At 48.0% G+C, this 13,947-nt stretch overlaps 1 protein-coding gene across 2 annotated transcripts in view; it reads left to right on the top strand.

The window, feature by feature from the left end:
• Hif3a (hypoxia inducible factor 3 subunit alpha) overlaps positions 1–8,061 on the top strand; it is a 28,575-nt gene extending 20,514 nt beyond the window's left edge. For both annotated transcript variants that reach the window (XM_038339594.1, XM_038339595.1), the window contains exons 12-15: positions 491–762; positions 2,058–2,169; positions 4,110–4,191; positions 5,859–8,061. In XM_038339594.1, coding sequence (XP_038195522.1) covers positions 491–762; positions 2,058–2,169; positions 4,110–4,191; positions 5,859–5,956 — 564 coding nt within the window. In that variant the 3' untranslated portion in view covers positions 5,957–8,061. The remainder of the gene's footprint in view (positions 1–490; positions 763–2,057; positions 2,170–4,109; positions 4,192–5,858) is intronic.
• Positions 8,062–13,947: the final 5,886 nt, after the last annotated feature.

Raw genomic sequence — 13,947 nt, 5'->3', positions numbered from 1 at the left:
GATACAGGGGTTAAGAAGAGACAGATGAAGAAGGGGAGAGAGATAGAGTGAGAAGAGACAGAGACAAAGAAATAGATACAGAGAGACAGGAAGCGAGAGACAAAGAAGGGAGAGATAGAAAGGCAGGGCTACAGGCAGAGCTGGAGCGACGTTGTCAAAAACACAAAGACACAGAAAGAGAGACACACAAAAGAGACAGAGAGTGACACAAATGACAGCTGCTATAGCTATCATGCCCTCCAGCTAAGTAGGAAAGACACACAGCATTGTGTCCTTTTAAACCCAGGCCAACTGATTGATCTCTGTGGAAAGGGACTGTGCCCAAGGAGAATCGTTGAAGCACCTTAGGAACTACCACACAGTCTTTGTACCCATTTGAGAGAGAGAGAGCAGGAAAAACAGCTCTTCAGGCGAACCCCTCAGAGGACCCTCCCCCTGCTCCACCCCAGGCCATAGCTCCTGCTATAAACTCCCTCCTGCCCCCTTACAGGACCCTGACACTCTGGACTTGGAGATGCTGGCTCCCTACATCTCCATGGATGATGACTTCCAGCTCAACTCCAGCGAGCAATTGCCCAGAACCCACCGCAGACCTCCTGGGGTGGCCCGCAGACCCCGTGCTCGGAGCTTCCACGGCCTGTCGCCCCCCATCCCTGAGCCCTCCCTGCTGCCCCGCTGGGGGAGTGATCCACGACTCAACTGCTCCAGCCCCTCCAGGGGGGCCCTCCCTACAGCCTCCCTAATGCCTGGGACTCGAAAGAGGTGAGCCACAGTGAAAGAGGGGTATAACACAGGCATACAGACTATCCCTGCCCACTCTCATGCCCCATCCCTCAGTGTGCTTCCCATCTCCACCTCTCCAGCCAGGCCCTCCACGTTCCCTGCATATGCCAGTTTTATTGCAGCCCTGTAGCCTTTACATGGAGCCCCCTACTGAAGCTCCCTCCACTGCTCTCACCACTTACCAACTCCCAGTGCAGCCAGGAATCCATCATTGGGACACATTTATATATGAATTACTGACACTTTGTGTTTTAATGAGAAGAAACTGGGGCTGGAAATATAGCTCTTCAGTAGAGAACTTGCCTAGAAATTGACCAAGCACCTGCCTGAAACCCCCCAGTGAGGACCTTGGGGTGTGACTCAGTGGTAGAGCACTTGCCTAGAATCCCCCAGTCTGGATACATTCAGTCACATGTTTAAGGTTACAAAGCTCAACCTCTCACTAGGGAATTCTAGGTGCTCAACTACTGAGTGATAACCCCAGTCCCCTCACTGATGGGTTCTAGGCAGGTTCTCTAGTGCTGACCGATATTGCCATTGTGGGGAGATGGATGGATGGATGGATGGATGGATGGATGGATGGATGGATGGATGGATGGATGGATGGATGGGTTGTTGGATGGATGGATGGATGGGTGGGTGGATGGATGGGTGGGTGGATGGATAGGTGGGTGGATGGGTGGGTGGATGGATGGATGGTAAGATAGAGAAAAAATTCAGTGGATGGGTAGGTGAGTAGGTAAGTGGATAAATGAATAGATAAAATATTAATAGATGAGTGAATGGTGGCTGGAAGGTGAATGGGTGATTGAATGGATGGATGAATATGCGGGTGGAGAGAAGGACAAATGGAAAGATCAGTGGATAGATGAACGGATGGCTAGATGGGTCTTGAGAGAGTTGATTAGTCAGTAGATGAATGGAAGTACAGGAGATCACCAGATGATGAAGAAGATAGGATGATAGCTGGATGAAAGAGTGGGCAGGTGAGCGGATGGGTGGATAGGATGAGTGAATAGGTGGGGACAGGAATGCACAGATGGATAAATGGATAGACAGGGGTGGGGAGAAGGTGAATGAAGGAAGGTGCATGTGTGGAAACTTAGGTCACAGTGCAGATGAATAAGAGGATGTGGTGGTTGGGTGGGTGGGGTTTGGTAGGCGTGTATGTAAAGGACTAAACAGTTGTTTGGGGAGGCCATTGGCTTCCAACAAGGGTACCAACAGTTGCCCAGTTTTGTTCTATTTTGAGAGTCTCGCCTGTGTCTCTGCAGGGCCCTGGCCCAGAGCTCAGAGGACAAAGGGATGGAGCAGCTGGAAACAAAGCCCGCCAAGCGGTCTCCCAGCCTGGAACCTGGAAGCTTCCGATTGCCTCCCCTCAGCCTGGTAGGTCTAGGAAGTTGGGGGTGGAGGTTCTGCTCTGAAACTAGCAGGTTTCAAACCCATGTTTCATAGATGGGAAAGCCAGAGAGAACCAATGGCTGGCTGAAAGTCAGACAGAGTATCAGTGGTCCAGCTGCAGACAGGACCTGAATCCTCTTAAGACTGTTAATGGGCATGAAATGACTTTGCAAATACATAGCTATCACTAAGAAGAGATACAAAGTAGGTCGAGAGGAATGAGGCAGTTCGTCAGATGAGGACGAATCGTCTCTGCTTCCGTGGTCCCACTCTAAAATGAGACAGCCTAGGATCTGGAGTACCACTGCAGAGTTTAAAGAATAAACATTGAGCGTGGTGGCCACGCCCATTACCCCAATGCTAGAGAGACTGAGGCAGGAGGATTAGCAGATTGAGGTCAGCATGAACTACATGGTAAGATCCTGTTTCAAAAAACAAAGCAAGAGAGGCTAGAGAGATGGTTCAGTGGTTAAGAGCACTGATTCCTCTTCTAGAGGACCCAGGTTGAATTCCCAGCACCCACATGTCAGCTTACAACTATCTCAAATTCCAAGATCTGACACTCTCATATAGGCATACATGCAGATAAAACACTAATACATATGAAATAAAAATAATTTTTTAAAAAAATTAGCAACAAAAATTTTTTAAAAAGCAAGAAAAACATTATTCTGCATAATAACAAAATCTTTTTTTGTTTGTTTGGTTGGTAGGTTGGGTTTTTTGTTTGTTTGTTTGTTTGTTTGTTTTTGGTAAAGCCACCCTGGATTGTATGACTTCCACAATGCCTCTGTCTAACACCTCCCTTTCTCCCAAAGAACTCAGTTCCAGGGTCTGCAAGAAATGTTTGCATATGAAGGGTGTGAGTGATAATATCAATAGCTCTTCATTACTGTGTGCCCATCCTGGCTGCAATAAATATCTTGCAAGATTAACTTATTTATTCCTTTGAGTATGCTTTAATATTGCTTCATAATAATAAATATTGCCAGGCATGGTGGCACATGTCTTCAATTCCAGCATTCAGGAGTCAGAGGCAGGTGGATCTCTGTAAATTTGAGGCCAGCCTGGTCTACAGAATGAGTTCCAGGACAGCCAGGGTTACACAGAGAAACCCTGTCTTGAGAAATGCTTACATAAATCAATGTCGTCATTATGGTGAGACAGTTACATGGAGGAAGTTGAGCAGCATGATCAGTCCGTCTCGGTGGCACACCTAAATGGGATGCTGGGAAGAATTTAACAAGATTGTGGATGGTGTGAGGACAGTGCAAGCAAGTCCATGGCTGCTGCAGCATCGGGGCCAACACTAGCCCCTAGCCATTAAGGCCTAATGCCTTCCAGAGTGGGACATAGCCAACCATAGCAGGGAAATGGCTAGAATGCCACCTTCCTCCTCCCACCTGCTAGGGTGGTCCATCTTCTGAGTACAGCAGGAAAACACAGCAATGGGATCAGCCTCTTGGGACACAGAGGAAGGGAAAGGCGGGAGGACCACCCAGAGGACATCTAGAACAGTGATTTTTCCCAAAGTCTCTTGGATGGCTAGTACTCCAGTCTACTTCTGCACCATACTGTCTTATCAGGTGACGGTGGTGGTTGTGATGATGATGATGGGGCTGTTGTTGATAACAGTGATGGTAGTGATGATGCTAATGAGAGTGATTATGCTGATGGTGCTGATGCTGATGAGTGATGATGATGATGATGATGATGATGCTGATGATGGTGATGGTACTGCTGATACTAGTGACAGAAGTGATAGAGATGGGGCTGGTGATGCTAAAGATCCTGTGCTGTGGTTGATGCTAATCATGAGAGGAGCGATGCTGCTCCTGATGCTGGTGATGATGTCATGTACTGATAATGACATTAATGGTGATGCTGACGCTGATGGTGATAACTCTGTCTCCCTAACTTCCCAGAGTTTCCTTCTGCAAGGACGACAGTTCCCAGGGAACCAGCAGGATCCCAGAACCCCACTCCTGGATTCCCATGAGGCCTTGGGTGAGTCACAACAGCTTGGGTATACAGAAACTTCAAGTCACTTCTACCCTGGATGGTTCCACAAATGATTAACAGAAGAATGGAACCATCTTGGGGGTAGGTGAAGGAGGGTATCTTAGGGTTATTTTTGCTGTGATGAAACACCATGACCAAAAGCAACTTGGAGAGGAAAGGATTTATTTCACTTCCACTTCCACACTGCAGTCCATCATGTAAGGAAGTCAGGGCAGGAACTCAAGCAGAGCAGAAACCTGGAGATAGGAGCTGATGCACAAACTGTGGAGGGTGCTGTGCTGCTTACTGGCTTGCTCCCCATGGCTTGCCCCACTGCTTACTTTTTTATTTTCCTTTACTTTCCTTTTCTTTTTGGGGGTTTTTTGTTTGTTTGAGACTGGGTTTCTCTAGCTTTGGAGCCAGTTGTGGAACTAGCTCCTGTGGAACTAGACCAGACTGGCCTTGAACTCACAGAAACCTGCTTATCTCTGCCTCCCAAGTGCTGGGGATTAAAGGCGTGAGCCACCACTGCCCAGCCTCTAGGCTGCTTTCTTATAGAGCCCTGAACCACCAGCCCAGGGATAGCCCCACCCACCATGGGCTGGACCCTCCCACATCAATCATTAATTAAGAAAATGTCCTATAGCCTGGTGGTGGCTCATACCTTTGATCCCAGCACTCAGAAGGCAGAGGCAGGTAGATTTGAGTTCAGGGCCAGTCGGGTCTACAGATTGAGTTCAGGACAGGCAGAGATACAGAGAAACCCTGTCTCTAAAAACAGAGAGAGAGAGAGAGAGAGAGAGAGAGAGAGAGAGAGAGAGAGAGAGAGAGAGAGAGAGAGAGAGAGAGAGAGAGAATGTCCTATAAGCCTTCCTAAAACCCGATCTTATGGGGGCATTTTCTCAGTTGAGGTTCCTTCCTCTCAAATGACTCTAGCTTATGTCAAGTTGACACAAAACTATGAAGTGCAGAGGGTGCCATCAGATAGCCCTTCCCTTCCCTCTTCTCCTGAGTCCTGTGGAGAGAAAGAAAGAGCCTAAGGAGGGTAAGAACTTACCACAGCTACCCCTTGGGGTGGACCCAGAGAGAGCTCCACTTCGAAGCATGACTTAATTGAAGTGACCCCACAAGGCAACTCACAGCCACGTGGCTTTGGGACAGATGCTATAAAGCCTCAAGTCCCTTATCTGTCAGTGGGAGCTTATGAATGCAGTTCTTACTGGAGGACCTGTTTGGAGAAATGAACTTATGGAGATGCTGCAGGGGCAGAATCCACCCAAGAACTGTTGTATAGTAAATGCTCAAGGAACACCTCCCCTTGTGACTGCAGGGTGGGGCAGTGCTGGTTCTGCAGCCTTTGCCTCCTTTGTCTTTGATCCTACCGTGCTGCAATCAAAAGCTTTGTTTGTCTTTTTATGGTGATCTTATCTTGCAGCTATCAAAAGCTTTGGTCTCACTTGAAATTTCAAGTGAGGCCTGAGGATCAAACTCAGTGGTCTGTTCTCACCCTCCAATATGTGGCTTTTAAGGACCGAACTCAAGATGGTCAGGGTTTGCAGCAGGCACCTATACCCTCTGAGCCGTCTTGCCAGCCTGCCTCCCTGCTTTTAGATGCAGCTGCATATACAGTTGGGTGCTAATTCTCTCCTGATTGACCTTCCCTTTTTCTTCAGGACTAGCTCCCTCGCTGCTCTCTCTCTACCAGCATGAAGAAACTACACAGCCCAGGAACCACGTCCAACCAGCGGCAGGCTTGGCCCAGGCCCACTGAGTCAGCTCTCTTCCCAGATCCCTCCTTCTACCCCAGAGAGGACTCAGCCACACTCCACACCAGCAGCCCACATCCAGGATGGGGCCTCTCTCCTCTGAGTGCCCTCCACAGACCCCCCCCCCCCGCCAGCCTCAGTCCTACCTCAGCCCCCCCCAACCCTCTGCCTTCACCCATTCAGGGGCTTCTTGGATTATTCACAGCTCAGTGACCTCTGGGAGGGGGCGCGTGACCCCCTCCACCTCCTCTCAGGACTTCTCTTGGGGTTCTCCGTAGTTGGTTACCTCACTATCCCTTTCTCTGACTCTGCTTTATTTGGGAGAATAAGGGATCTGCCTCTGATCCTGGCCCCGTGGAGTTTGGACAACCATAATCGCATTTTTTGTTCTTTTGTGTTTGCTTTTGTTTTCCATCGCCCTTCTATCAGCTTTACTTTATCCTTTTCACAATAATTCATTCGGGCACTCTGCATTGCACAGGGTTCTCAGCAATGTGGGACTGCAATGTCCCCCCTCCTCGGTGGGTGGCAAAGGTGGGGAGACTCAAGGTCAGACCTCACCCCCAGCGACTTGTGGAGTCTCAGCCTCCCAAGCTGCCACCCAATCTGCCTGCTATTTCTGTTCCTGACTTCCTACCAGCACCGACCTAGCCTAAATAATGTCTTCATTTGTGATCTTCCTGTTTTAGGTATATCCAGCAACTTCCTCCACTCAGCAGACACATAATCTCCGACCTTTCCTGGATCTAGAATACTTGACTCCTACCTTCACTGTTTGTAGACCGTACAACCTCTAGCCTTCCCAGGTCTTAGGCTATACCACTTTCCACCTTCCCTGGTTCTAGACAGCAAGACCCAGGGCCTTCCTTGTTTCGAGACCATGCAGCCCCTGGTCTTTGTTGGTTCTAGATTGTATGTCCTTGGGCCTTCCCTGGTTCTAGAGGCTTGTGGGCTCTCTAGTTCTAGAGTTTCTACTTCCTTCTAAAATGAACAATCAATGGACTCCATATCCCTCATTCTTTCCCATTTCTAGACTGTGAGGCCTATGGCCTTCCTTGGCTCTAGACTGTGCCACCATTGGTCTCCTCTATATCTAGGCTTATGGCCTCTGGCCTTCCTTGTTATAGACACTGTGGACTCTGGCCTCCATGGTTCTAAACTGTGTTATTCCTGCCTTCTTCAGTTCTAGACTATGCAACCTCTATCTAGCCTTCTCTATTACTAGTCTGTATGTTCTCTGGTTTTTAACTGATTCTTGACTGCACACCTTATGACCCTGCTGTGGTTCTACACTGTGCCACTTTTCTGACCTTTGCTCTGGTTCTAGAGTATAGGCCCTCCAATCTTCTGTGGTTCTAGAGCTGTGGTTCTCAGCCTTCCTAATGCTGCAGCCTTTAGTACAGTTCCTCACATTGTGGTGACCCCAACCATGAAATTATTTTTGTTGCTACTTCATAGCTATAATTTTGCTACTGTTATGAATCATGTAAATATCTGCTATGCAGAATATCTGATATGCAACTCCCAAAGGGGTTGAAACCTACAGGTTAAGAACTGCTACTCTAGACTATACAACCCATGAACACCTTTAATTCTAGGCTACACTGCCTCTGATCTTCATTGGTTCCAAACTATATGACCACTAGCCTTCTCTGACATTCCCTGGTTCTAGACTATGCTATCATTGACTTCCCGCTGACTCCAGACTGCATCACTTCCACCATGGTCTGCTACAGACCTCAGTTTCTTCAAACCCTTCTCATAGTCTTCAGCTCTTTCTTGGACTGGCTCTCACAGCCCCCAGTTGTGTCTGTTTTCAAACCTAACAGTGCTTTAAAGTGTGGTTTGAATTACATCATCTGTAAGGCTTTCTGGGTCTAGAGCCTACAACCACCAGAATCCTCTCACTACAAAACTCATCCTGTAATATCCTCCGCTTCTAGACTTCTTCAAAATCCCTGTGGTTCCCATGTCTTCTGTTCCCTGTCATTGCAGACCATTTGTGTGTTGTGTGTGTGGTACTGAGGATTAAATTCGGGACTTTGCACCTGTTAATCTGCTCACCTCTGCCTCCCAAGTGCTGGGATTAAAGGTGTGCACCACCACCACCCAGCTCCCTATTTTATTTCTTGTTTGCTTTTTGTTTTGTTTGTTTGTTTGTTTCTTGTTTTTTGTTTTTTGAGACCAGGTTTTCCTGTGTAACAGTCCTAGCTGTCCTGGAACTAGCTCTTGTAGACCAGGCTGGCCTTGAACTCACAGGGATTCTAAGGGCATGCACCATCACTGCCCAGCCTCATTTCTTGTTTTGAGACAGGATCTTGTTCGACAGCTCAGACTAACCTTGAACTCACTCTCTAAATCTAGGTAGGCCTTGAACTCATGATCCTTCTGCCTCAGCCTCCCAAGTGTCTAGGAATTTGAGACCTTTGAGACTGAGTTCAGTTGATCTTATAATTATGATTCCTTCTTGTTTCTGGAGCCCACAACTCCAAACTTCCGGTAGATACCAGTCTTTCTCATCTGTAAGATATTTGGTTTCAAATCCAAATTTCATTTCTAGATCATTTTGGTTCCAAACCTCATGATGCCTATCTTATTTCTCTCCAAGTTTCTACATGCAAGGATTCAAGAACTGCTTTCCCCCAGTAAGGAAGGGTAAAGCAAATTTTATCTTGAACTTAGAGCTGGCTCTTCTGGAGCCAGACACCATGTGCCCAGTCTCTTGGGTTCTAGATTTTACTACCTCCACCACCCCCAGGTTTTAGACTATGCAAACTCTAGACTTGAAACTTCCAGGATTCCCTGATCTCAGATGACCTTGTGATCTGCCTATTACTGAGCTTCAAATATCAAGCCAGGGGGTGGTGGTACACACCTTTAATCCCAGCCCTTGGGTGGTAGAAAAGGGCAGATCTGAATCCAGATTGGTATGCAGAGTGAGTTCCAGGATAGCTAGGGCTACTCAGAGAAGCCCTATCTTGAAAAACCAAAACAACACAAAACAACAACAAAAGAAAAACATTCTGGATTTTGTTGTTGTTTTGTTAATGTCTCAAAACTCAACATTAATTGCCACGTGGTCAAGAATGACCTTGAACTCATGATACCTCTTCACCCACCTCTCAAGTGCTGGGATTACATTCATGCCTAGTTGTATGTGGTGCTGGGGATTGAACCCCGAATGTCATGCATGCTAGGCAAGTACTCTACCGACTGAGCTACACTCAGCCTCTGTAGATGTCTTCTGATTCTAGACATTGTGCCGTGAGTTCCTTTGGTTCTAGATGCCACAGCTGCCCAGTCCTCCTTACTTTAGATCTTATGACTCAAATTACCTTGAATCTAGAACACATCTTGAAAATATCAGCTGATAATGCCTTGCCTTATATATTTCTCTAGTTCTAACTCTTTTTCATTCTAGATTGTAAGATCCCAAAAATCTCTGTGAATTCTAGAATTTAGTTTTTGAGTTTTTCTTGGGGGCGGCAGGATTTCACATAGCTCAGGATGGCCTCCAACTCATTATGTAGGCAAGGCTGACCTTGACCTTCCAATCCTCTATCCTGCACGTCTCAAATGCTGGGCTTGTGCATGTGCACCGTCACACTCACCTTATGTGGTGCCAGGGATGAAACCCAGCTGTGTATGCATGACCAGCAAGCACTCTACCAGCTGAGATACATGCCCTCTTCCAGGCCTTTTCTGATTCTACCATTACTCATAAATCACTGGGGTTCTAGGCCTCTGGTTTCTGATCTTACTTCTTCAGTTTCTAGAACACAACCTCCAAATGGGCTTGTTGCGGAATGTTTCTTGTTGTAGAATCTAGAATTCACTCTGTAGGTTTTCATGGTCCAAGACCTCACATCCCTTGACTCTTTAGGTCCAAATCTAATCTTCTAGCTCTGTCCTGGCCCTTGTTGTACTTGTCCCAGTTTTCCCCTTAACTCTCAAGTCTTCCCATTCCAGATCCTCTGCTCATGAACTTCATGCTCAAGGCCCTCCTATCTCATAGCCCTAAAAATTCTCTACCCTAGCATCTCTTTCACTCCTCACCCCAAGCCTCCAGGTATGCACTTAACTTTTCTCCAGGCCTCTAAAGACCTGGGCCTCCCTCCTCTCCTTAGGGGATCCATAATCCAGCCGCACAGGCACACGCACAGCCCTATCTGCTTATCTTGGGGTGGGGAGAGAGGGCAGTACCCCTCATCTGTCTCCCACCAGCTATACACCCTCCTTACCCGCAGCTCCCTTTCTACAATGGTGCTACTCTTGGTCTTCCACAGGAAAAGGCTCCCCTCTCTGTCCCATTCATGACTCTATGGAAGGCGCCACTCAATCTGTCTTGTCAAGAGGTGGCCTGTCCAGGTGCTACAGGGGAAAGGGTGTGAACCTTCTCTCCTATCATGGGTTTTGTGGGTTCTCAATGGAAGGAACTGTCCTGGGTAGGAGAGAGGAAGGACATGGCCCAGCTATGCTGGCTCAGAAACCCAAAAATGTCTCCAAAACCAGCATAAAGACCTCGCCTTGGTAGGCACCAGAGAGACGTGTGTTGACTCATCTGTGGGGTTGTTTTGATTGTTTTAAATATTTATTTATTATGTATATAATATTCTGTTTGTGTGTCTGCCTGCAGGCCAGAAGAGGGCACCAGACCCCATTACAGATGGTTGTGAGCCGCCATGTGGTTGCTGGGAATTGAACTCAGGACCTTTGGAAGAGCAGGCAAAGCTCTTAACCTCTGAGCCATCATCTCTCCAGCCCTGTGGGGTTGTTTTGAAAGGTGTGGGTGCACCATGTAGCTGGTATCCATTGGCTGTTTGTCAGAGACTATTGTAGGCCATGCTAGCCTCAAACTCACTATGTAGCCAAGGATAACCTTCAACTTTGATCCATCTGCCTCCACATCTTAAGTATTGGAATAATAGGGGTGTACCACCACATTTGACATCCATGTTAATCTCTGATTGTGTGTGTGTGTGTGCGTGAGTTGGGATGTGGGTGCCAAGCCATATGTGTGAACATCAAAGGACAACTTGCAGGAGCTGGTTCTTGCCTTCCACCGTATGGATCTTGAGCATCAAACTCTCAGTTCATTGGGCTTGGTGGCAGCATCTTTACTTGCTGATGCTTCACAGTAGCCTGTGGAGTTTGTTTGCTTATGTTTGTTTGTTTAATTCAGGGTTTTATATATCCCTGGCTGGCCTTTCACTCACTGTGTAGCCAAAACCTTCTGATCCTCTTGTCTTTATCCCCCTAGTGCTGGGATTACAAGCATGCTTCACCAAACCTGTTTTATTTGGTACTGGGGATTGAATCTGGAGCTTGTTGCGTGCTCGTCGAGCACTCCACCAATCGACCTACATCTCCAGCCTGGCACTGTGGTTTCTTATTTAATGTCTGTGTGATGTTGCGATCCTGCATATGTGTGTGGGGCTGTTTAGCACAGCAATTCCAGAAGAGAGAGAGAGAGAGAGAGAGAGAGAGAGAGAGAGAGAGAGAGAGAGAGAGAGCGTGCATGCGTGCGTGCGTGCGCGTGCCTGCCTGTGTGTCTGTGTCTGCGTGGGAGACTGTGAGTCTGCAGGTTCCTGTGTGGGAGGGTGTGTCTGTTCTGTTTCGTCTCTGTACGTGTCACTCCCCTATCCCTCTCCCTTGTTCCTCACAGAAGAAAACCACTTTCAAGTAGTTGCACTTGCTGCGCCTCCTGCCCTAAATGTCTTTCCTGAGGAAGTACCTTGGTGGGTAAAGTGATTGACTAGCATGCACAAAGGCCTGGGTTCCATCCCCAGCATCATATCAAACAGGGCGCAATGGCATGACCTATAATGCCCTCACTTCCTAGCTGAAGGTGGGAGGGTTAGGAGATCAAGGTGATCTTCAGCTGCATGCTGAGTTTAAGGTCAGCTGAAGCTATGTGGGACCTTGTCTTAGTTCTCCCCCATGCTCTCATTTGCTCACCTCATACTTCAGATCTCTGTTCGACACTCCTCCAGGAAGCCATTCTTGCCTCCCCCAGTTGGAGAAGGTTCTTCTAAACCTTCCAAAGTCCCCTCGCTCCAGCCTATTCACTCTGTTGAACTCAGACTACCTGTAAGGTTCTTAACATGGAGTGCACTTCTCTTCACCTCTCAGTCAAGCACTGTAACTCACATGAACTTTTCATTGGGTTGGAGATTTTAGCTGGGAAAGAGAGAGAGGGAGATCAAAGCAGGGTCTTACTCTATAACTTAGGCTGACCCGGAACTCACTATGTGCCTCAAGCTGGCCTCAAACTCATGGCACTCTTTCTCCCTCAGCCTCTCAAATGCTGGGATTGCAAGTGTGAGCCTTCAGGCTGGGCTTCTCTCAAACCTCCTCTGCTTTTATGCACAGGCACCACGACTATCTCCTCTTTACAAAGGAAATAATAGAAAGGGTGATGGCTTGCTCAAGGCCACAGAGTCTCAGGAAAAGTCTGAGCTGGATTCAAATATATTGGAACAGATACTGCCTCAAAAGAATTCACTACCCTCTGATTTCACTGGCACTGCCAGAGGCAGTCAAATAGGAACTAAGTGCTGGGGAATTAGATTCAGATTCGGACCTTCAGTGAGACTTTTCAGGAGCAAACCCCTGTGAACTTCAGTGTCCTCACGTCTAAAATGGACATGACAACAATACCTACTTTCCAGGGTGATTGTTGGTTGTGGCCAGCGGTGGAGGTGGGGAAGCACTTACAGAGTCTAGCCTGAGAGGAGTTCTAGAAGCTAGAATTAGGAAGATAGGCAGTATGTGAGCTCTAAAGGGAGTGAGCAGTACGGTCTGGAGATGTTGCCAGAGGTCAGACTAGTCATGGCTTCTCATCAGAAAGATTTTGGGTGTTCTAAGGGAATTGGAGCCATGGAAGGCTGGGGCGGCTGCCAGCCTTACAGTGTTCTAGCAAGATGCCTCTGACTGCCATATGGAAGGTAAACTGGAGGAGGGAGGAGGAACATAAGTAAAGCATCAGAGGAGGCTGAAGCTGTGATCCAGGCAAGGGAAATGAAGACAGCAACCCGAGTGTCATTTAAGAGACTCAGTCCATGTGGTTGGTTGTGTTTGCAACAGAGTCTGACTCGAACTTGAAATTCTGATCCTCTTGCCTCTGAGCACCAAGTGTTCAGATTACAGAGAGATTACATCTTTCAGCCTGGTTTTGTGGTGCTGAGGATGGAGCTCAAACCTGGAGGATGCTAGACAAGTACTCAACCAACTGAGCTACATCCCTGGTCCTTGAAAAGATCAGTGCTGGGGCCTGACATGATGCTGCAAGCCTTCGATTGCAACACTTGGGAGGCAGAGGCAGGTAGATCTCTGTGAGTCCAAGGCCAGCCTGGTCTACACAGCAAGTTCCAGGCCAGTCAGGGCTTCATAGTGAGACCCTGACTCAAAAAAAAAAAAAATTTAAAAAATGTTTTTGTTGCTCTCAGAACAAACAGGACACAATTGATACTTGCCCAAGACTTGAAAATCGGGACGCCCTGTTAATAATCCAGAAAGGCTGATTTGCAAAGTTCAAACTTTATTTGGTTTCCTTGAGTAACTACACATTTTCCAGAAGGGTCACAGGGGCGACAGGAGGAAGACTTGCTCAAGGTCACAAGAGTAACAGGCAGCACCCAACTCCGGAACAGGTTCCCGGTTGGGCAGGGTGCTGCCATGAAAGCAGCCCCACCCGCCAATGACATCGCAACCCAGTCACCAAGTCTAAACGAATCCTGGGTCTCTAAGACCCAAGAAACTTCTGCTGCCTCAGAACTAACTTTGGAAGCAGGCGCCCTCCCAGCCATCCCACCCCATACCCCAGCACTCCCTCCCTCTTCTTTTTGATTGGCTCCTTCTAGGAGGGGCGTCTAGATACCCTCTGGTCACCTTGTCCTCCCCGCGCTCTCCGGCGGGGGTGGGGGGGGGGGAGAGGGAGGGGGGGCGCTGCGCAGGCGCGTCAGGAGTGCCTTTGGGGCCCGCGCTTTACGACACT

This window comes from Arvicola amphibius, chromosome 8, assembly GCF_903992535.2.
Source record: "Arvicola amphibius chromosome 8, mArvAmp1.2, whole genome shotgun sequence".
In the NCBI taxonomy this organism is placed as follows: Eukaryota; Metazoa; Chordata; class Mammalia; order Rodentia; family Cricetidae; genus Arvicola; species Arvicola amphibius.
The sequence above is the reverse complement of the archived record's forward strand: the minus strand, read 5'-3'. Positions and strand labels throughout refer to the sequence as shown.